The sequence below is a fragment of the Podarcis liolepis genome, assembly GCF_965112155.1.
Source record: "Podarcis liolepis genome assembly, chromosome: 8".
In the NCBI taxonomy this organism is placed as follows: domain Eukaryota; kingdom Metazoa; phylum Chordata; class Lepidosauria; order Squamata; family Lacertidae; genus Podarcis; species Podarcis liolepis.
This window is the reverse complement of record NC_139560.1, coordinates 24,235,934-24,260,012: the sequence shown is the minus strand read 5'-3', so window position 1 is coordinate 24,260,012 and position 24,079 is coordinate 24,235,934. Positions and strand designations below refer to the sequence as shown.

General features: G+C 40.9%; 1 protein-coding gene across 4 annotated transcripts in view; it reads right to left on the bottom strand.

The window, feature by feature from the left end:
- STK3 (serine/threonine kinase 3) overlaps positions 1-23,419 on the bottom strand; it is a 115,968-nt gene extending 92,549 nt beyond the window's left edge. For all 4 annotated transcript variants that reach the window (XR_014529210.1, XM_083517339.1, XM_083517340.1 and 1 more), the window contains exons 1-6: positions 23,035-23,419; positions 16,221-16,301; positions 14,896-15,024; positions 11,337-11,451; positions 8,510-8,674; positions 7,348-7,515 (exon numbers count right to left, since the gene is read on the bottom strand). Coding sequence is in view for 3 of the 4 variants with exons in the window: in XM_083517339.1 (XP_083373465.1) it covers positions 7,348-7,515; positions 8,510-8,674; positions 11,337-11,451; positions 14,896-15,024; positions 16,221-16,301; positions 23,035-23,057 (681 nt within the window). In the remaining variant the exon portion in view is untranslated. The remainder of the gene's footprint in view (positions 1-7,347; positions 7,516-8,509; positions 8,675-11,336; positions 11,452-14,895; positions 15,025-16,220; positions 16,302-23,034) is intronic.
- Between the last annotated feature and the right edge of the window lie 660 nt (positions 23,420-24,079).

The window sequence follows — 24,079 nt, the reverse complement described above, 5'->3', positions numbered from 1 at the left end:
TGAAATAAATGTTTTCTATTTAAGTTTCAATTAGACTCAAGCTGTAGTCCAAATTTCATATATTCTTTCCTTCTGCTACTTTATTACACATTCCCAATTAAGTTTTCCTACTTATGCACTCAACAACATAAAAGGTTTAAAATATTTTTCCTTGACTTTGTAACAATACAGAAACACATTTTGAAATCCTGCAATAAGGCCTTTTTTCTATTCTACTCACTACCTGTGGACGTTTGCATGAAGTCTCCTCTAAAAGGAATTCAGTGGGAAATTCCTGCCCATAGTTTGTCATAGCCTAGTTCAGCCCAGCATGGACTTCCCCACTATGGACAGGAAATGGGGAGGGGCGCATAGTAGTGAATGGAACCCCAAACAAATCAAGAGTGACAGATTCAGGAGAGAAAATGGTCGCTTGTAGGTAAGGTGTTACAGTTTATACATAATATAATACACTAGAGAAAGTCTGCACTTTAGAGAAATGGATTCTTTCATCCTTTTTACAATGTCATTTGTTAAAAGAAAAAAACATTCGGCATGGAATCTGGGGGGAAGACCATGGGTGGAAAAAAACATAATATCATGTTAAACAATTTCTGCAAAACTGTAGAAAAAGAAATATTGGAACATTAATATGGGAATGTTCACTATACCTACTAGACTACAAGCACAAACTGTATGTCTGTATTGGCCCACTTGGCTGGTTGTATTAAGCCAGGGGTAGGTAACCTAAAGCCCAGGGGCCGGATGCGGCCCAATCACCTTCTCAATCTGGCCCACGGACGGTCCGGGAATCAGCGTGTTCTTACATGAGTAGAATGTGTGCTTTTATATAAAATGCATCTCTGGGTTATTTGTGGGGCATAGGAATTTGTTCATATATTTTTTTCCAAAATATAGTCCAGCCCACCACATGGTCTGAAGGGCGGTGGACCGGCCCATGGCTGAAAAAGGTTGCTGATCCCTGTATTAAGCCATAGATAAAAACAGTGATTTAATGTGAATGAAAAGTTTTTGCTCGGCTATTCTCCCACTTCTGCTGCACTGCCAGGAAACAAGCCAGTGTCTGGCTTGCTGTGATGTTCAAACCCAGGCTCGTGATTTGTTTCTCTCCAAACAAACCATGAACAGCAAGCCAAGAGCAAACCTTGGTTTCTGCTCATAATTTGTTGGGGTTTATTTTTCAGTGCCATGGCAATTGCCTGTGTTGCACCTTCTTGTAAGCTGTCTACTAACATATATCAGGCACCTACTCTTTGGAATTCTTTTCCTTTAAAAATCAAACAGGTGCTTTTTCTGTTCTTTTTGTCACCTACTGAAGGCCTTTATCTTCCATCAAGCTTCGGGGGCTCTTTCCCAGTCAGAAGTGAGATATTTATTTAATGAATTAGAATAGAATAGAACAGAACAGAATAGAATGTTGAATTTTGTAACACGGTAGTAACTGTTCCTAATCAATTCAGCAACACTTACATCTCACACCAGTCCATGGGCACCACTTAACATTAAGTCCAGGGTTGCTGCCTTTGGTCGGTTCCATGCCCAGCTCTTTGTGGGCACAGTCATTTAGGGTTTCCAAACGTGTACCTCTTTGTCACAACTGGAAGATATACCCAACCAGCCTATGTGAGGGTAACTGAAGGCACTCATAACTAAGAAACTTTCTCCTTTGGATGCCTCCTTTATTTTGTTCTTCATCTCAAGAAGACCCTGGATGTTTTGGCCAGAGGGGCAATAGTGTATCACCAATACAAAATTACTTTTGGGACCTGGTATTGCCACTAACAGTGTTTCCATGGAGGAGTATGCCCTGTTTGGGATTTCTAGCTACTTGGGCTGTGCACTCTATAATGCAGAGTTGCACACCACCTCCAGAGTACACTCTTCTCTATATTTCCTATAGAGTTTGCATCCAGAGATAACTGTGCCCAACTTAATTTCTCCATTCCACCAGGTTTCCATTATGTTCACTATATATCTGCACTCCAGCTTACCCAATCTTGGTATGAAAGCTTCTAGTGTTAGTATATCAACAGCCTCTAATCAAGGGAATGTGGCCATGACAGAAGAACATTTGTCCACCCTTGTTTTAGGCAATCATGTAATAGACATGATCCAAAACCACCTTGGGGATGTTGAAGTGTATTTAGTTGCCAGGTGTTGTCTTGCTTGTTGAAAAAAGGAAAGGGTAACATTCAATAGCTAATAATGTTCAAAGTAAAATAAAAAAATAAAAAAGTTAACTTTTCAGTTTATACAGACACTGATCCTCAGCAGACTGCCCAAATCTAGACTAAGGCTATATGGCAATATAAACAGCATCAAGAGTTCTGTGGCAAAAGGCAGCTGCTTGTAAGATACATTGGAAAGAAACTGATCACAAGCAGATTAGTCCATGGTGGCAGTGACACAAGCTAAGCAGGAGGTATGGATAATCTGGGTAAGTGCCATGGAAAAATAAATATCATGATTGGACTTAAGGCAAATGGAAACATTTCAAATTGGCTTCCTACGGTATTTTGTGGAACATATGATGTCCACATGTCCATTACCAACAACTTCAGCATAGAAAACAATAAAGGCAAACGCTGGATATGTTTTCAAGAGCTTACATTACTAGCCTCTCCCAAGACAAAACAGCATAAATTAGAGGGGGGGGCAAATTTGCAATGCTAGATTGCTTATACAAAAGGTTGGCAATGTTTTCTTGGAGTGCCACCAGGGCTGAAGCCTTCTTGGAAAGCTTATGTGGGTGTATTCTAAAGGATAAAGGAAGGAAAAGGAAAGTAAGCCCAGGGTTAGGTTCCAGCTGGGCTTCAGAGGCCTCCACAGTGTTCCTCACTTTCCAAGAGATTTGCTGGGTGACACTAGGTAAAGCACAAATGCCATTCTCTAGACAATATATGTGAAGTACCTACTTCAGAGTGTAAGATATACAGAAATAATTATCTTGGGACTATATACATAGAATCACCAAGGCTTCAAAAGAGGATTTGGAGATCATGTTTTATATTTTTATTGCAAATTTGTCTACCAGATCTAATCCCCCAAACTTGAAAAGCAAGTAAGATAAAGGTAAAGGGACCCCTGACCATTAGGTCCAGTCGTGGCCGACTCTGGGGTTGTGGTGCTCATCTCGCTTTACCGGCCAAGGGAGCCGGCGTACAGCTTCCAGGTCATGTGGCCAGCATGACTAAGCTGCTTCTGGCAAACCAGAGTAGCGCACGGAAACGCCGTTTACCTTCCTGCCGGAGCGGTACCTATTTAGCAAGTACTCATCGTGAAAATGTATAAACTATATTGTAAGAAAAGTGAGAGCTAAGTAAAATACTAAGAAAGAAGTTCTGGGTGTAGAAACATAGAACCGGCCGAAGCACAGAAGAAGAGTAAGAAGGGGGTTCAATTTTAAAAGCAAAATGTGGGTACTGCAGAAAGAGTGAGCTGACTGTTGAAATGTTGAAAGTTTTTTTGCTCTATCACAAGTTTTGACACACTGGACATTTCCACATACTACAAGTCACAGAACCATACAATTGGAGGGAGGCATTGGAGGCCATCCAACAGCCTGCTTGATACTAGAAATTCAGAGCTAGAGAGCATCCCCAACAGAAGGCTGTCTAACTTCAGCCTGAAGACCTCCAGTGAAGGATAGCCCAACAGTCCTTTAGGTAACTGGTTACACTGTTGAGCTGATATAACTACAAAGACGTTCTCCCAATATTCATTCATTCATTCATTCATTCAATCATTCATCCTGCCCTTCCTCTCAAAGGAGCCCAGTGTGGCAAACACATCAATATATATTTAAGTATTCTAAAAAGAGTTAAAAATATTATCTCAATCAGTGATCTCAGGTTTGCCAGGAACAGTGTATTTCAGACTTCAAGTGCCTAGGGTAAACAGTAATGTTTTTAAATTCCTCTTGAAAGTTAATGAAGAGGGAGACAGAAACACCTCATCTAGGATGGCATTCTGTGAATGGGGAACTGCCACTGAAAAGGCCCTGTCACAGACCAATTCCAACCGGGCAGCCCCCACTGGTGGCAGCACCAACAATATTCAACCAATGTAATTAAAGTTGGCGGCTATCAAGAATAAGACAAATTCATAGACTATAAAGCTGTCAACAGCTACTAGCTACAATGGTTATGTTCTCCCCTCCACTGTCAGAAGAAGCTGTATATGTCTGAATACCAGTTTCTCAGAATAACAAACAGAGAGTGCTGTGGCACTCAGGTCCTGCTTGAGGGCTTCTCATAAGCATGTGGTTGGCCAACGTGAGAGCAGGATGCTGAACTAAATGGCTCTTTGACCTGATCCAACAGGCTCTTCTTATGAAACAGACCGTCTTGTAACTGAAGTCTTGATAGATCTAGTTTTGCCTTATAAGGCAGCAGAGAATGAGACTTTGCCCTCTTCTGCGTGAGAGGCCTTCAGATATATGAAAATAACTGTCTTCTCCAGGCTAAACAGATCCTTCAGTCTTTCCTCAAAGACTTTGTTTTCCATACTGTAGACCATCTCCACTGTCCTACTCTGACCCATTCCTATTAGTCTATAAATTTATCAAAGTGCAGGGACCAGAACTCATAACACTATCTCAAATTTAATAGCACAAATTTACCCTGCCCTATTTCATTTGGCTATCATTTGTGGGAGCAGGGGAAATTGAAGTCTGGTGATGCCAAGCTTTATGTTTGGTCATACTAAACCATGGTGATGAACCTGTGAGGCTCTTCAGATGCTGTTGAACTACCAAACAGCATGGCCAATGGACAAGAACGATGTAAATCATAGTCCAACCATATCTGGAAGGCCGCAAGTTCCCTACCACTGTACAAGAGATGCTGGTTTTTGGTGGCAGGCCACCACATAGAGTTGCCACAATACTGGAACAGAAACATTTATACAATGTCCCCATTATAGCCATCTTTCATATTTCAATCTGCTTCACCATTACTTCAACTCTGATATGTGAACAGGAACTCTGAAGCACTTCCACTAGAGATTGCAATCTACTACTTACACCAAGTAAATCTTTTCCCCTTTGAGACTTCCTGCCACAAAAGTTGATACTTTAAAGGTTTTAAACATCTAAAAAGAACATTCACTGATGCCAACGAAGCAGGTGGCCCTTACATCTGACATTCCTAAAACTACTAGTAACATTAGATCAAGTGTGGAAAGTAGCCCCAGGCATACTACACAGATTTTAAAATATAGTAAATAGCCTACTGCATTGGCTGATTGTCAACACCTTTCCAACCGCAGCAAGAATGGGTTGGTTTTGACAAAGATCTGATATATATTCCCAAATACTGAGCCCTAAAGTACTTTTATTGCCATCTTTCAACCTGAAATCCTTTCCTTACCTTCGCACTCTCACAAGATTTAGTACAACTCCTTGAGTAGCTAGTGTGTGGTTAGGGAAAGGAAGCTATGCTTGTTTGCTTGGAATCTGCCATTTCCGCCCCTGCCAAAACACTTGTTTAAAAAGTCATGTAATATCTCTATTAGATTGTAAATGCAATTGACAAGGAAATGGCCTACTGGCAATGCATTACCTTTGTGGCAGTGCCAACCAGCCTACAGCAAAATAGCATAAGGAATAACTTCAGCATGCATTCCCAAGTAACAAAACAGTGTTTTACATAAATACCACAGAATCTAAGCAAGATCCAGAAAAAGCAATGAAAATTTGCCCGAGCTTTCATGCTTGCCTATATCAATTGAATGTCTTAACGAAAACAAAATAGAAAAGCATCTACATATGTCCAGGAATCTTGTGAAGTTGGATCATATAACACTGGGGAAACTATCACAACTGAAATCTGTGTATTTCTTCTCAACCACTGTAACAACTCTCTAATAAAAATTAAGAAGAACTGTAGGGTATCAAATATACAAAAGAGTATTAACTGCTTACAAGCCCTTAAAAACCAGAACACAAATTATTAACAAGAACATGTGCACCATATAAGCCAGAATTGTTATTTTTAAAATGAATTTGCCCTTTTGATTTAATACGACTGATTACAAGCATTACAAATATTCACATTCTGTCAAGTTAAAACACTAACCCTTAATTTAAAAGCAGCTATTATGCTTAGAAAATATTCTCCAATAATTTAAGCTCGTACCTTTCATTACCAAGTGCAACTACAAGCAATTATGTCAAAGTTATCCCAGATGTAATGAGGATGATATCATTAAATTTTAAGAAGCCATTGTAGTCATCACTAATCATTATGTCTCCAAGAATAAGGGCACATATTTCTTTAAGATTCAAAAAATCATTAAAAAAATATGTTTCCTTTTCACCCTAAACAAAATAGCTTCATTATATAAGAAAAATCAGCTGCTTCTGTAAGATAATTAATAGTTCAAGTTCCAAACTCAGTTCACCCACTACAAAATACACACCATTACCCTTTAACAAGACGCATGAGTGATGGAATATCCTTTTTCACAGCTGATCCCTTGACAAGCCGGAATGATCAAGGATATCACCAAAAAGCCAGAAATACAGATTGCCTATGCATTTTCAGTGCCATCAAAAGTAGCAGCTGCACTGCCTTTTTCACATTCTATGCACACATGAATAATAATAACAGACAATAAATAAAGGTTTACAATTAATTACATCATGCATAGTATGTCCATAGTTAAAGCATTGTTTTTTTCCTATTGGAACAAAAGAGATGACATCGCATAGATATAAGACCCATCACTTTTTTTAAAAAAGCAAAGCATGTAGCCACTAAAATATGAAATATGAAAACATTAAACTTTAATTCTTGTTCTAAACTCAATATGTTTTTGGACTCTTTCTCCCCTTATAGCACCATCCAGCATGGTCAATGGCCAGGAATAAAGGGAGTTCTAATCCAACAACATCTGGAGAGAAACAGGTTCTCCACCCCTGTGCAAAAGTGATTAACTCCTAAAATGCCCAAAAGAGCAGAATCATTAGATAAGCAAACATCAAAATATCCTTGGTGACAGTAGCTGTCTTTTGGGGGGAAATCAAAGCAGCAGGTGTAATTGAACTTAAGATTTTAAACTATGTCATTAACAGCAACAGTTGCCTATTAAACGACATGAAGTAAACGATCACTTTTGGACTATATTAACTGTTGTGTGGCATATTTTAGTGCCTTCTACCACTATAAGATTTACACTTTACTCGTAGCAGTTTAGTTTTAAATCTCCGATCGAAGTAGCAAGTAGACATTCAGCTGTAGTTCCAATCAACTCAAGATGACCAATGTAACCACTTGTTCCACTTTTCCAATGAGCAACATTATACAGCATGTAATTAATAACAAAGTCACTGTGTATGATTCTTACCCGCATTGGGTGTATATCAGCATACGGAGGCTTTCCTTCTGCCATTTCTATTGAGGTAATGCCAAGGGACCAGATGTCTGCCACACAATTATAACCAATCTCTTGTATTACCTCTGGAGCCATCCAAAATGGAGTACCTATGACAGTGTTGCGTTTTGCCATTGTATCCTGTAATGACATTATTAAGAAGCTTAACATCTCTCAATGTATTTGCATCTCTCTCTCCCATTATAATATCACATGGAATCTGTGCAACTGAACTTAACACCAGTGCCTCAAGAAAGCTCAGCAATGCGCTTTCTCCTAAAAGGCCTATTTCCAAGAAAAACAGCCTTATTTTAGATAGGTACAAAAGAGTCTAATACAATGTTCTGGAGGCCATGTTTGTGCCTTCAATAATTAAACAATATTTGAAGCCGCAAACACATGCATAGTTTTTTCACACATTACACATGTGTGTGTGTGTGTGTGTGTGTGTGTGTGTATACACACACACATACATACATACATACATACATACATATATATATATATATACACATACATATGTGTGTATGTGTGTATACACACACACACACACACACACACACACACATATACACAACCTCTGTGTGTAATGGCAATATGTGCTTACAGAAAATGTGCATCTAAGCACACAAAAATTACAGTCATATGCACCAGGGCATTGGGACTGGCCATAGCTCTCTACGCAAATACATCTGCCACAATATAATGTATGAAGCACCCTAAATATCTGATCCCACATTCAACTTCAACAGTCCATAATCCAGTGTATTTTTCAGTAGAGAAAGTATTGTCAGCAGTTAGGCCTCCATCTCTAAAGGCAAACCACTGAACTATTTTATTCACATTACTTTCCCAGCCAAGTGACACATGCGGAACTGGTTCTGTGAATGGTTCAACACATGCTCTGGGCATAACAAAAAGTCTGGGCTCAACCCACTGTTCAAAAGTTCTGCAGGACACAGTTTGGACAAGATTCAAAAGGCACACACAAGAAAAGCTGACTTCAGTAAGCAAAGACTGCCAAATTAACTGCACCTTTCAAATGGGAAAAAGCTCCATCTCTCCCTACAACAGACTGTAGGAAGCGCAGTGCATATTTATAAAATATGACTCTACCCATACACTTTATACTTACAGTTAACTGTCCAGCCACTCCAAAGTCAGCTAATTTAGCATGCCCTTCGGTGTTTAAGAGAATGTTTCCAGCCTTTATATCTCTATGTATTTTTCTCATGAAATGCAAATATTCAAGTCCTTTAAGCGTAGATTTAAGAATGGTTGCAATTTCATCTTCTGTAAGCTATGGAGAAACATAAATAACATTTTCTTCTTCTGTGTGTACACACACTGATTACACACTTACGTAAACAATTTGAAAGACTGAGAAACTGTAACACAAAATTATGCAAACTGCCTTATAATTATTATTTATATGGCATGCATAAGGTTATGCAAAATGTTTTACAAATACAGAAAGCAAGACCCCCCAATCAAGGTCCCGCTCCTGCAATCCAATCCACATGGCTTGACCTCCTCGAACATGAATTAGATCCCACAAAAATCAACAAGCATCAAACAGGAGCAGAGGTCCCACAAAAAAAGACTGTGGACGGAGGACCTAAACAAACAGGACATGAAAAGTGAGTGTAAGAGTTTGTAATGTACTCAAAGCCTGGCTTGTGTTTTATTTTGTTATAGATACAATTCTCCCTGTCTTCCCAATTTATCAAAACAGGATTGTATTACAAACTTTTCTGACAATATGCCCTTTGGGTTGTGTATTTACTGACTGCAGTAGAGTTTGAATTGCTGGTTTTGATCTTTAAGGTCCTTTATTGCTTAGGGCTGGGGTACCTGAAGGATCAGCTTTCTCTACACACCTGCCTAAACTTTAGGATCTACTTAAGGTAGATACTAAGAACCTTGAACACATTCAGTCCTAAGCAAGTAATTTTTTATTCCCACCCACCCCAACATTTTTAATATATTGCTGCTTTAAAATAAGTTTTATATGGCCCGTCCTTTTTATGCATTTTTAATGTGTTTTGTTGATTTATTGTACATAGCTTTAATATTTTTATCTCTGTTGTAAACTGCCCTGAGATTATGATTATAGAGCAGCAAACGAATAGATAAAACATTGCCCAAATACTACCCCAAATCCATGTGCGTCATTAAAATACAAGTAATGCCATTTTCATCCATCTAGATTGTTGAACTGCTCCATCACTGATTACAGAATTCAGGGTCTAACTATGACAGCCCACATTTTCAAGACATCTTCCTTCAACCTTAGGATGCTTCCACCAGAAGTCAGACTGTGAAAATCTAAGTAAATGCTATGTTGCTGGGATTCTGACTAGCACACAGCCTCCAAGACACAGGAGCACAGGACTGAGCTCACAACCACACTGATTCTGGTGGCTGCACTTAGGAAACACTAGTCTGTGAGGACATATCCATGGACAGCTATATAGAAGAAATATGACTGGAAATGTGAGAAGAGGCTCAGTCATATGTATGCTACAAGGCTAGTCTGACTTCTAAGCTCCAATTCCTTGTGATGGATATAATATATGTGCTTCTAAATATGAAATCATAAACCAGCCAGTCCATCGTTTTCTCTTTTTCTTCCCACAACACTCAAGCATCTCTCAGGCGGACTCTCCATCCTTATAGGATTTCAAACAGAGGTTGGAGGGGCATCTATCATGGATGCTTTAGCTGAGATTCCTGTATTGCAGGGGGTTGGACTAGATGACCCTCATGGTCCCTTCCAACTCTATGATTCTATGAAATTCTTGACTAAACTAAAATTGTTGGCACTGAGTTTACTTCTACTAGGTATTTTCTAATGGTTTCATTATTTCCTTCATGAACAATAAGCAATAAGAAAGGAGGACAAACTGATTTTGTATTTTACCATATCAAATAATTTTAAAGAGAGGAGAAAAGGTAAAACTATCATTCTGAACCAGATACAGGTCTGATTTATGTGTAACAATAAGTCATTGTTTTAAATAAACCATGGTTTATGGTAGATAGCAGGTCCTGACAGAGGAACCCACGTCCGTGGTTTGTTTTTCTCCAAACTATGATTGGAACTCAAGAACAAGCACTGACATCCAAATGTAATGTGTGTGGTTTTTTCCAGTGAAGTTCACATTTAAAAACAAAGGTCTAAGAGCCAAATAGCTTATGAACTACAGTCAGAATCTGTTCATTGAAAGTTTATGATCTTTAAACTTTTAAACTATCAGCCTGGCAATAAATATAAATATTAATGTTAATAATGAACATCAGCTTATAAATACAACTGAATTTGCACCCTCATCCTAGCAGCCAGCAAAGGGTTGCCTCTCTTGCCAGTCTGCCCCTTCCATGACCCTCCTGAGTCAGGATCACAACCACTGACTGAGCATCAGCTTCTCAGACTCAAATTCCTACTTTATGCATCCCAGTTCATGTTCCTACCAGCCCACAAATATGGTTTTTTACTTTAATGTCCTCTACAGCTTGAACACCACATAAAAGAGAGAGAATATCTTCTTCCTTATAAACAGGGCTGCTTCATATTCCAGCAACCCAAGAGACTCAGCCTTACTCCTCTGACATGTTGGTATATACTAGTAATATGATTTGCCAAGGTTATGTCTGTGGTTCTCTGAAAAAACAGTGGATAAATCATATTTCCCTTTCATAAAATTCTTACATTTTCATTAGACATGGTCTGAAAAGATTATTAGACTCTGTCATGGCATGTTATTGTACTTTAAACAGCAGCAGGAGAATCACTATCACTAATATAAATTACTATCAACTAATATAAACGTAAAAAGGAAAGAATGGGGCCCTTATGAACATCCTCCTCAAGTTAATAAATCTTTGTTGGGAACACTTTTTTATGCATGCAAACAACTGCAAAGGTAACAATATTTTATAAAAAATAATTAAACACTTACCGTTTTATTACGTAATCTAATTATGTCCGAGACAGAACCAGCTCCACAGTACTCCATAACAATCCACAGGTCTGTGTTCTTAAAATAGCTGCCATAGTACTTGACAACATAAGGGCTAAACACAAAAACAGAGGTTATCAACATACAGATGTGAACCTTCAAGAATATTAAGAAGCAGTAGTGTCCAGGATAAATTTTGCTAGAATCAGAGCTTGGTAGCATTTTTCCAAGCAGCTGCCTGAGTTTTATGATAGGATTTTATCAAAACTTCAGAAAGATACAAAACAGAACTAAAGATGTTGGTACATGTGCTAATAATTAAGAGTGCAAAATAGATAGGTAAGGGAACCCTGACCATTAGGTCCAGTCGTGGCCGACTCTGAGGTTGCGGCGCTCATCTCGCTTTATTGGCCGAGGGAGCCGGTGTACAGCTTCCGGGTCATGTGGCCAGCATGACTAAGCCACTTCTGGCGAACCAGACCAGCACACGGAAATGCCGTTTACCTTCCCGCCAGAGCGGTACCTATTTATCTACTTGCACTTTGACATGCAAGCTAGATTGGCAGGAGCAGAGACCGTCACGGGGATTCGAACCGCCGACCTTCTGATCGGCAAGTCCTAGGTTCTGTGGTTCAGACCACAGCACCACCTTGCAAAATAGATAACCACACGCCATTTTTGTATATGAATGAAAAAGTCACACACACAGGCCCAGTGGCCAAATTAGGCCTCCTAGGCCTCTCTATAAGCATTTATCGAGGCATCAGGATTTTCTCCAGAGGCCACACACCTCACTAGCCTCCTTCAGTGTTTCTGCCTGGCCAGAATGAATCCTTAAATTCTGATAATGTTGCCTACTTGCCTGCCTGCCTGCCTAGATGACGGACAGAGAGGGTCATGTGACTGTAGAAACTAGCCTATGGTAGAAGCAGTGCTTTTTTTCTTTAAAAATGTTTAGGGGTACTCTCATTTTGACTCAAGAAAATCACCATTTTATAGTTCGAATCAGGAAAAATAAATACTGGACAAAGGACAAAGATTCAATAAATGTTTAGGGATATGCGTACACCTGCGTACCCCCAGAAAAAAGCACTGGGTAGAAGGTACAAATCATATTCATTGCTCTACCCACTTTCCCCCCAGCTCCATTCTCCAAGGCCCCCAGAAGGGAATGTGGCCCTCAAGCTGAAAAATGTCCCGTCCCCCCATGTCACATACCAAAGTAGAAGAGAAGAAAAAGAATCCTAATTCTGGTTCCCCCAGCAGATCCCAGAAAAATCTGTTCTGGTTGGTCCCCCAACCCTTCATAACAAATTTTCAGGGACAATGGAGGCTACAAGGGGAGGGGGAAATTAGCAAAAATTACCTCCCAAGCCTCTTCACTGGATCAAAATCCCTTGAACTCACAAAACACCAATGGTTAGATACAAGCCAATATGTTCCTGCCCCCAATCTACATCTTACTGCTCATGCTTGCCAGCCAAATTGCTGGTTAGAAAGCATGAGCATGGATAATGGTAACCATTTGCTTGGCGCTATATATTCATTCAAAGGGTTCCTTCATATGTAACCCCTCTTTTTTATTCATACTCCCAAGCAGCAAGCGATCCACTTACAGACACCTGCTTCTGCACTATATTAAATGTCACCTGATTAAGGTAACTGTATCTAAAAAGCCCCATAAAATATGTATTTCAACATACAAGACAATATTACAATCTATTCATAGGGAAATTATCTCCATTAATTAGGAATTTTAAATACATAGCACCACCACACTGCATTAGTCTCTTTGCTTAAGAGAGTTTAAGACTTCCTTTTCTCCCTAGGTCAAGGAGCTCTCAATGCCTCTAGATTTTAGTGCTTAACTTTTATCTCTCACCACTACTGAGTTAAGCACAACTACTACTACTGACATATCAGTGTCAACAGGACATCTCCATCCAAATCCAACCCGGAGATCTACCAAACTCTGAATAAATACATCATAAAATCCCATTTCATCCTTATCAGCGATATATGACAGACTTTAAACCTTGCCCCTTACAATTGTGCTATTCCTAGGATACAATATTTTGGGACAATCTCCATAACAAATTCTGAAGACCTTACACTAAAGATTAACAAACTGCAATAAAAACAAATGATAAAAGCCTGCCGAAGTATATATGATATTTAAATATTTAGAGCTGAGCAACATTCTTGCAATCTTCTAATTCAGGTCAGTTAGTCTTACTTTAACTACTGTGTGTTTTGGGGCATTTGCATTTGTCCATAAAGATCTTCGCTGATAAAGAAGCAAGCCTCTAAAGAAAGGGAGGTATTCTCCACACAAATATTTTACAAGGGAGTGATTCACAAATATTTTACTAAGGGCACACCCTTATCTACCTATCACTGCCAACCTTCTGCATGGATGGAAACCCCACTTAATCCCTCTTACTGCCTCATCTGAAGAACCAAGGCTCTCATCACCAGTGAATAACTGCAGTATAGTTTAAAGGAGCTCCAGCATCTTGATGCTTGGCTCCTCTGCCTTGCCCTCGCTAGCTAAATAGAATCCCCAAAGCAGCTGAAGAAAAATTCAAACACAGGAGCCTACACCAAGATACAACCTGCTCTCAATCCATGAGACAGGGCAGACTGTAAACATTTATTAGAAGGAGGATATCCTCTTTAGTCAGACTACTCCAGACATATTTCCAGCTTCTTAGTCCAAGGAACTCTATTCAATGCCATCTCAAAAACAGAAACACCCAAGCACCACTACTAAGGAAGACCACAAATGAGGCGTAGTGGACCCCACTATATCACTGATGAATGGAAAGGGAGATTGGGATTTTTTGATGACCACCCTACAAGCAAGTTTCCTAGACAGTATTTATGTATTCATACATCACCATATTTGCTGTGCTAAACAGCATTCTTCAAGGAAACCTTTCTTTAAATAAAAACAAATTGGTCCACTATTTGTTTCATTCCAGTATTTACCTTGCATCTAACCTGAACTGTAACTACCTGATGTCAATTCTAAGATGAACTGTGGAATTCATTGCTTTTGTATATTAGACAGGGGTCCTCTGTGTTCAGCCTTAGAAGTCAGCTTAAAACAATTTTGTTTACACAGTACTACCCTACCATGCAACCTTGTTCTATGTTCTTTTGATCTTTGCATTTTTGTGCATATAGCCTTTGAGAATATTTTTCCTTCATTCAGCAGTAATTTATGCATAAATAAATAACAAACATGAAAAATGATCAAGCTTTGTCAGGGCACCAGAGTCAGTACCAAGGTATAAAAATACTTCAAAGAAAGAAGAAAGGATGCATCAGTCCTCTTCCACTCACACAGCTGCATTAGCCAGTAGGTAGAAAAGGCGGGTAGCAAGATTAAAAACCCTATAAAACATCCACATTTCTCATAACTGAGCTGTGAAGACTTTAAAGGAGACTTTGAACTTCAGCTTGAAATTCTCAGCAGATTCAAACTTACACTATCAAATATTTTAGGCATTAAAAAAAAGACAGAAGAGTCTCACAATAAGTATGTACTTCATACCTGTCACATTGTTGCATTATAGAAATTTCCTTAATAATTTCCTGCAGATCTGATTCAACAGGGACTTGTTTAATTGCCACTACTTGCCCAGATTCTTTATGAATGGCTTTAAATACACTCCCATAAGACCTAGAAAAGAAAATAGTTTCCAACTAATTTAAGTTCTGAATAACAAAATTGCAGTTCATTCAAACCAACCTATAAATAGTTAATGCAAAAGCCACGTTTGTTCATTGTAGAGGCTTCATTTTCACATGCCTCTAAAACAGGATGCCCTGGCTTTAAATGTTTGTTTGTTTGTTTTTCTTTACTGCCTTTTATCTGAGGATCATAGGGTGGCTTACAATATAAAAACATAAAAATGCACAGCATAGTAACAAACAAAAGCAATAACCCCCCCCCACACACACACACAGAAAGTTTAAGAGGCTGTAGATTGTTTAATTAGCCAAAGGCCTGGGAAAAGAGGCATGTTTTAAGGCACCAGGCGAGTCTCCCTAGGGAGAGGACTCCACAAATGGAGAGCAACCACAGAAATATGCAATAAAAGTAATGAATATAAAGATCTTAATAGTATTCCCTGATTTGAGGAAGTATGTCGTTTTCTTAGATGGAACCGACACCCACAAAGCAAATTGCTGCCAGTGAAACAGGCCTCAGTCTATGCTTTTTCAGTAGAACAGGCTTCCTCAACCTCGGCCCTCCAGATGTTTTGGGACTACAACTCCCATCATCCCTACCTAATAGGACCAGTGGTCAGGGATGATGGGAATTGTAGTGCCAAAACATCTGGAGGGCAGAGTTTGCCTATGCCTGCAGTAGAGTGTGAGCATTAACATATTCCCTTGGTCTGTGAGAAATGCCAGTTAACCTGCAATAGGTCTTGTTGATGTTTCAAAGAGAAAGGAGGATAGGGAGGTCAGCTATGACAGCAACAGAAGCTGACTTAAGGGGCAAAACACCTGTTTAGAAGCATGCAAAGGAAAAGAGTTGTGGGGATGGAGGAAGAAGAAATGCAATCTGGAACATAAGCATGGCTAACAGGAGCAAAGATAACTAGCCCCTACTCCACTCAAAATCACCAAATCGTGTTTTCATTTCATTTTTAATTTTTAAATGCCTATCAGAGCATTGTTACACTCACATGGGTAATATGGAGCTTTCCCACAGCTCCAAAATATTTCTTGGCTGTGGGCACTAGTCCAAATAAAGAAGCTTTTCCAGCTCTAAGTCAGTTGTACTATTCTTGTCTGTGTTTGTGCAATGTTTTGTTTAGAGTCTTCCCAACCATCCCACCTCTCTGCAGCACATAAAGCAATACATACCCTTCACCGAGCTTCTCCAATACATCAAATACTTCTTCAGGCTGTTTAGTCAAGCTGTCTTCGCTTAGCTTTTTCAGTTTGCTATCAAAAATATTTTAAATAAACAAAAATTAGTGATTTGCTATTTCTTATTGTAGATTCATTGGGTCGTATTCAACAAAGCACTGTGCAAATGTGCAAAGATTTTTCCTTGTGCAACAGAACATTTTCTCCTTCTCCTCCCCTGCAAACCCCCTAGATCCATGGTTCCCAACGGTGGGGCACACAGGAATGGGTGGGTGGGTTGGGGGAGTGTATAGGCTAGTGAAATGTTGGAACTTGCTTGCAATGCTGCTTAATGATTAGATTCCTACTGTTTAATTCTAAGTTCTTATCAGCACACCAATGCATGCCAGCCTCATGAGACTTTCATGTATGACATGTGCTCCTGCTGATGACTAGACAACAGTTAAGAACCACGATATCCCCTACAGAAAGGCATTATACTGAGTCTGTCTAACACAGGGGTCTGCAACCTTTAAGACAAAAAGAGCCACTTGGACCCGTTTCCGAAGGGAAAAAAAACTGGGAGCCGCAAAACCATTGCGACATTTAAAACAAATATATCTCCGGAGCCGCGATCTGACAGCAGGCGGGAAGGTGACGTCGGGACGGTGCGTGACTAACGCATGCACCGCCCCCATGCGACGTCACAGCCAGTACAGCGCCCGCCACAGTGGGGAGTGTCGGGGCGCACAATGCGCCTCCTCCCCTTGCTAGTATCCGCCCCGGAGCCGCGGCAAAGGTGTAAAAGAGCCACATGCGGCTCCGGTGCCGCGGGTTGCAGACCCCTGGTCTAACCTCATACCCAGAAGTTCTAGAACCTCCTCTGCTCTTCAATTCTTACAAAAGATTCATGTTCTGGACACGCAGGACAGAACAGTTCAATCTCAATATTTTCTCCAGCCCTGTTCTGTGAGTATCTTAACGTTATACTTCCAGTCCCAGAAAAGGTGAGAGCCTATTTTGTTAAATGATTAAACTGAACACTTGAAGCAGCTGCCAGATGAGTCTTAGTTGCTACCAGAAATTCAAATTCAAATGTTTGGAGTGGGGACACCCTCCCAATCTAAGATGAGGAAATTGTAGTCTACTTTCGTGCTTCGTAAGGGGGGGGGGGGGAATGACAACTAAAAAAACTAGTGCAATAATAGTACCAAGCTACAGAGTTGCACCACAACTTTGTTTACTGATGACCAGAAACTAGCTAGCTCTAAACTTGTACATCCAGTTAATCTTTTATTTTGGCTTTAAAATGAGAACTAGGGTTTTCAAGTGTTAAGGAGTTGAATGAGGGCCAAACATGGAAAGAGGAACTGTACGGTAGAAGCAACCCTGAGGGGGCCTTGGTTTGAGGAGGCAGCAGTGGAAGAAGAAACATCTGTCCAAGGAAAAAGCAAGGACAGAAGAACAGTCATCCCACTGGTATCATTTCCCTTTCATGTACATGCACCACTAAGTCACCAACGCAGATATTTGTCTTCTGTATTGCAAGTTCCCTCATGAAATCAGGAAGCTAAGTTGATCAAAAAGGAAGCTAATTGAAGAAATCAACCAATGAAAATTTTGCCTGAAATCCCCTTGCAAGTTGTATAAGATGTATGAACATTCAGAAAAAGTACAAAGAGCTGAGATGCTTCTTCTATAATACTACCCAGTCCTGCCCACATAACAATGCAATCTTATCACAACATGGTGCTTTGATTTTAAAAAAGGAAAAGGATGACAGATTATTGCCAGTGTATTACCATTCCAAGCTGGCTACCAGCCAACCAAGCTGCAATTGTCTCTTGATGCTCAAGGATTGCTAATATATAGCAATGTTTGTTTTCCCAGGCTGCAAGAGTGTATGTTCTACTAATACAAAATCCATGGAACAGCAACATAACATTTTATCCAACTACTCACAGTTTTTGCATCCAAACCTTTAAATTTAACATTTACTTTACCGTTTTATTTAAGGAACATTATTTCCATTCATTCACATGTGTGATATGCAGTAATGGACAAAAAAATTAAAATAATTCATGAGAGCCTGTGTGGTCTAGTAGTGGACATAAGATCAGGGCCACTTCACAATTAAGTTGGTGATAAATGGAGCTCTTTACCAAAGCACATGCTTTGCATGCATCAAGTCAATCCCTGCCATTTCCAGGTGGTGATGGAAGAGTCACTACCATGCATAGTACAAGGGCTATGTGGACAAATAAACTCGACCTCATATAAGGCAGCTTCCTAAAAACCATGTTTGTTCTCAGTTTTATACTTTTGGGGGGCTGCAAAAACCAATCACAGCTCTTCAATCAGTATGCCATATAACACATTGCACAAACAAATCTTTGCTATATTCACATATTAATATTCTATAAGCATATGTAGAGGATTTTACATGTAAAAAAGTAACATGATCGGGGCCCAAATCCCACATCTGGGTGCTTTTATAATTGTTACTGAACTGAATTTCTGCATTCTTTAATAAATTTTATTGCTTTTTGTTGTATTATATATATCGTAAATAGCTTTGGGACTTTTAATATATAAAATTATATATAGGTCTGGAAAATCAACCTAACACTCATTATATTGACTTGAAGAAATTCCTTTGTCACAGATTCAATACCTCATATCTTCAAAAAGAAGAAAATATACTTATCTCTTACTACAAAAGCACCACACATAGAGACTATACGGCACTGTACCTATTTTAACAATCTACATTATTTTACCAGTAGAAGTGGTGGTTCTGAAACCTTGCACCTCTTGGGAAGCAGCAGATTCAAATTCACACAAAAAAAAATTCCAGCTGAGTTACAGTGGTACCTTGGTTCCAAAATGGCTTAGTTGGCAAACAAATTGGCTCCCAAATCGGCAGACCCAGAAGTAAGTGTTCCAGTTTACGAAGGTTTTTCAGAAGCCGAACATCCGTTCTGGCCGTTAGCATTGTTTCCGGGGCCAATCAGCCAATGAGAAGCCGTGCCTTGGTTTTTTAATGTTTTGGAAGTCAAACGTACTTCCAGAACGAATTGAGTTCGAGAACCAAGGTAAAAAGGTAAAGGTAAAGGACCCTTGACAGTTAAGTCCAGTCACGAACAACTCTGGCTTTACTGGCCAAGGGAGCCGACGTTTGTCCACAGACAGTTTTTCCGGGTCATGTGGCCAGCATGACTAAGCCACTTCTGCCAAATCAGAGCAGCACACGGAAATGCCGTTTACCTTCTCGCCAGAGCAGTACCTATTTATCTACTTGCACTTTGACATGCTTTCAAACTGCTAGGTTGGCAGGAGCAGGGACCGAGCAACGGGAGCTCACCCCATTGTGGGGATTCGAACCGTCGACCTTCCGATCGGCAAGCCCTAGGCTCAGTGGTTTAGACCACAGCGCCACCCGTGTCTATTCTATGAAGTTGCAATATATTTGATGCAGTTCATACAGAACTGGGTCCAATGTAGCATTGCTTTCCCCATTTTTCTGTCAGGCTTACGGAATGACTTGCCAGATGACTAGTGCCCAAGGAATCATTCTAGACCTCTTCTTACAACCCAACTTCATTCTTCTTACTTGCTTGGGGGAATCATTTTGTATATTTGATCCTTTGAATCTGCTTTGGCCAAACTGTGTTTTATACAGCACACGAAAGTATGCAAACCGGGAGAAGTTTTTAACATAGCCTACAAGCCAAAGTTAGTCTAAAATAAACTGTATTTAGTTTCTAAATGAAGCTGGGGAATTTCCATTAATTGCTGTGCTGTCTCTATGCTCACTACAAGGATCTGTTGCAGACATTTGTTGGCCCATGTTCATTTTAAATTAGAAGTGGCATCTGACCCAAGAAATGGAGTTAAGAAAACTAGTCTACAGCAGAACAAATTGCTTATGAATACTTGAATATTTATAACCACATGTAAAAACAAACAGCTTCCTTAATTTAAAAACATAGGAAGAGAAGAGAATATATATGGAAATCATAGGCAGTTCTCATGTTTACAAAAGCAAGGAATGAATATTTTCTTCCTAAATGTAAAAAAAAAACCAACTTGAATCGAAGTTTATATAAGCTTAAGGGGTGAAAAAAGGCATGAACTACAAAAAAAACCTCTTGATGATTAATAATTTAAGCATTGCAATTGTAAAATAACACAACACATTGAAAAGTAAAGACAATTTAAAGAGGTGCACTCTCAAAAAAGCATAATATGTTTTGCCATTGTTAGAAATGCTCAAATTCTACCCCCCCCAAAAATGAAAATACTTTATACTGCATATAATTCTAACCACATCTACCATTCCTATGTAAGCCAGTAACAAATCTTGGTGCCTGGTTTCTTTACAGAGAGACAAGCCACAAGCCCAGGTTCAGACATAAAGCTAAGCCTACCCATGGCTTAGCACAGGAGTGGAAGAGAAGCAGCTGTGATTTCTCCCCATGCACCAGCATGCTGTTCATTTACTTTTAAACCATAGCAAGCTTAACTGCCAAGAGGCTAGTAATATCCAGGAAAGGGCTTTTCTTCTTCCATGGCTAGCACAGAAACCAAGTACAGTGGTACCTCAGGTAATTCGTTCCAGAGGTCCGTTCTTAACCTGAAATTGTTCTTAACCTGAGGTACCACTTTAGCTGATGGGGCCTCCCACTGCAGCCACGCCACACCGCTGCCGCGTGATGTCTGTTTTCATCCTGAAGCAAAGTTCTTAACCTGAGGTACTATTTCTGGGTTAGCGGAGTCTGTCACCTGAAGCATCTGTAACCCAAGGTACCACTGTATGAAAAGGGAAGGGGAAACAAAGTGTTCCATCTCTCCTCTGTCAGTCTGCTCCTCGCCTGCATAAAACTTCTAGTCACCAATGGCTACCAAGCAAGTTGTTGCTAAATAAAAGGCTGCCTTCTCACAATAACAGCATCAATGCTGGCAGCCCTCACATACCTTACTATGATTGCAAAGTGGGTTTGCTAGCCATGTGTGGATCACAGCACCAGCCATCACTGAACCTCTTTCCGCTGCAAGTTACTTTAAGCTTGCAGCTGTTACTTTAATGTTGGGGAAAGAACTTAGCTCAATAGTAGAGCACATACTTTGCATGCAGAAGGTTCTAGCGCCAATCCCTAGCATTAAAGAGATCAGGAAGCAGGTGATGGGAAATACTATCTGTGGACAGCAACCAGCCATCTGAGTAGCCAATATTGGACTAAAAAAACAGCTAGGAAATTGTCTGAATACAGTTTAAAATCAGCATCTCCCCAACCCAAAAATATGACAGACGTTTATTATCTATCAATTACAGGAAAAAATATATAATCTGTTTTTAGTCCTAGTCAACTTGAAGATTCAATATATCCTCAGAAAGTGCACATAACAGGGCAATTCAGAACACCTACAGTCTGCTTCCTATGTAGATGTTGGAAAGGGAAGCTTGAGATCATTATCTACCCAACCCAACAGATTAGCACAGATACAATGAGGTAATATATACGGTAATATACCAATAAACATAGTTTTTAGGGTATGTATGTTTTTACCTCCTATAATCTTCCAAATATAAAATAAGTTGTGTGTATTTCAAGATTCCCAAAACCGTTTTTTTTAAATAGATGCTGTCCCTTCAGGGATTTCATTTCTCACAATTTAGCACTCTCGCCTAAATCCATAACTTGAGTAAACGAAATCCAATAGCCTAAACTGAAGCACGTTCTTGACATTGAGCCAGAACCTACTGTCATTGTCTGTTTCATACATACAGTTCCAGAAAGATTTGTAATAATGCAGACAGGCCGTAATTCCCCAAACTTCGATTCCCACACCCCTTCACTAAGATACAGGTCAGATGTTTCAGCAGGTCTCTTCCAAGGGGACCAAAGGAAGGACAGTCAGGAAAATGCAACATTCTCTCTGCCCCATGGGAAGAACCGGCAGGGAGGTCTAAAGTGGGTGGCGTACATGCAAGTATGAGAGAGAAATTAATTTCTGCCCCACTCCTACACGAACTACAGATGGGACCATGTGTGGGGTCTTTATCCCTCTGTTGGGACTATGAAGACTATGTACACCGAGGGGGCATGTCATCAGACTGACCCAATGCAAACCAGTCATGTCTTAATGTCCTCTAACCAAACTGTCAAACCCACAAGCAGCATAGTAAAAGAATGGCAAAGGGGGGAGATGCCACAATTCCTGCTATGAAGACAAGCAGTACAAATCCCACGTTACTAGTGCCTACCTGGAAACATTAGCCCAAACCTGTGCCACTCTGAGGCACAGAGATCTGGGGAAGGCATGATCCAGGCCATCATGCCTCTTAGTGTGTGTGTGTGTGTGTGTGTGTGTGTGTGTTTAACAGACATGATGGGGCATTCACTGCTTTCCCACATGGGGCGTCGGCTTGGGGGAGGGGGAAATGTACACGTGTATTTACACGCATTCACACAGCAAAACTGTGGCAATGATGGGGCGTCCATCGACGCTAGCTAATACTAGAATAGATGTCTTTAAGAGGTGGGAGGGCGAAGTGTACATTTGAAACACACACACTCAGGATCCCTCCTCAGAGGGAGGCCTGGCAGCAGGGGGATGCGGGGAGGAAATGGTGGCCAGAGGGGACGAATCCACCGGGAAGCCTCCCCGGGAACCAGGAGCCGGAGCGTCAAGGGAGGCGCCCGGGAGCTGCGCGGTGCGGCCTAGCCTGGCCTCCTCCTCCTCCTCCTCCCTTGCGCCCAAAATAAACCTCGCCCCCGCCCGCTCCCGCGGCCTCTCGGGAACCGGGGAGGCCCTCGGCCGTTACCTTTTGGGCGCTGCCTGCTCCATGGCTGCGGCCGGCGGCTCCTGGGATTATTCCCGCCCCCCTTCCCCTCAGCCCACCAAAGGCGAGGCGCCGTTTATCTACCCCTCTGACAGGACCTAACAGAAACTCTCCGCACAACTTTCCTTCCGCAGCTGGCCCTTTAAAAGCGACCCTCCCCTCGCGCCGCGTCCGCTGCCTGACTTCAGCGCTACGCACAGGACGGCGCCTTTGCTGCTCGGGACGGAACGCGCCGCCCACCCAGCCTCTCTATTGGCTGAGGCATAGGAGATGCGAAGCGGCCATTGGCCTCTCCGAAAATCAATCGGAAAACCCAGAAGACGGAAGAGAAAGTAACACTTTACGTCGGCTGGAAGCGAAGCGGGAGCGTTTGCTATAGTGGCACGCAAGGGGAGTGGGGGAGTGGCGAGCAGAGTGCGTCATGACGCAGGCACGCAAGAGGGGAAGGTCCCCTTTGCGTAGCTGGGGTCCCAACGTGAACCGGTGCATGTTGGGTTATGTAGTATTCTGGGCCACATGTGTTCCACTGCCTCCCGCAGTTTGGTCAAGCTCATGCTGGTAGCTTCGAGAACACTGTCCAACCATCTCGTCCTCTGTCGTCCCCTTCTCCTTGTGCCCTCCATCTTTCCCAACATCAGGGTCTTTTCCAGGGAGTCTTCTCTTCTCATGAGATGGCCAAAGTATTGGAGCCTCAGCTTCAGGATCTGTCCTTCCAGTGAGCACTCAGGGCTAATTTCCTTAAGAATAGATGCATTTAATCTTCTTGCAGTCCATGGGACTTTCAAGAGTCTCCTCCAGCACCATAATTCAAAAGCATCAATTCTTCGGCAATCAGCCTTCTTTATGGTCCAGCTCTCTCTTCCATACATCACTACTGGGAAAACCATAGCTTTAACTATACAGACCTTTGTTGGCACAGTGATGTCTCTGCTTTTTAAGAAGTTGTCTAGGTTTGTCATCACTTTGCTCCCAAGAAGCAGGCGCCTTTTAATTACATGACTGCTGTCACCATCTGCAGTGATCATGG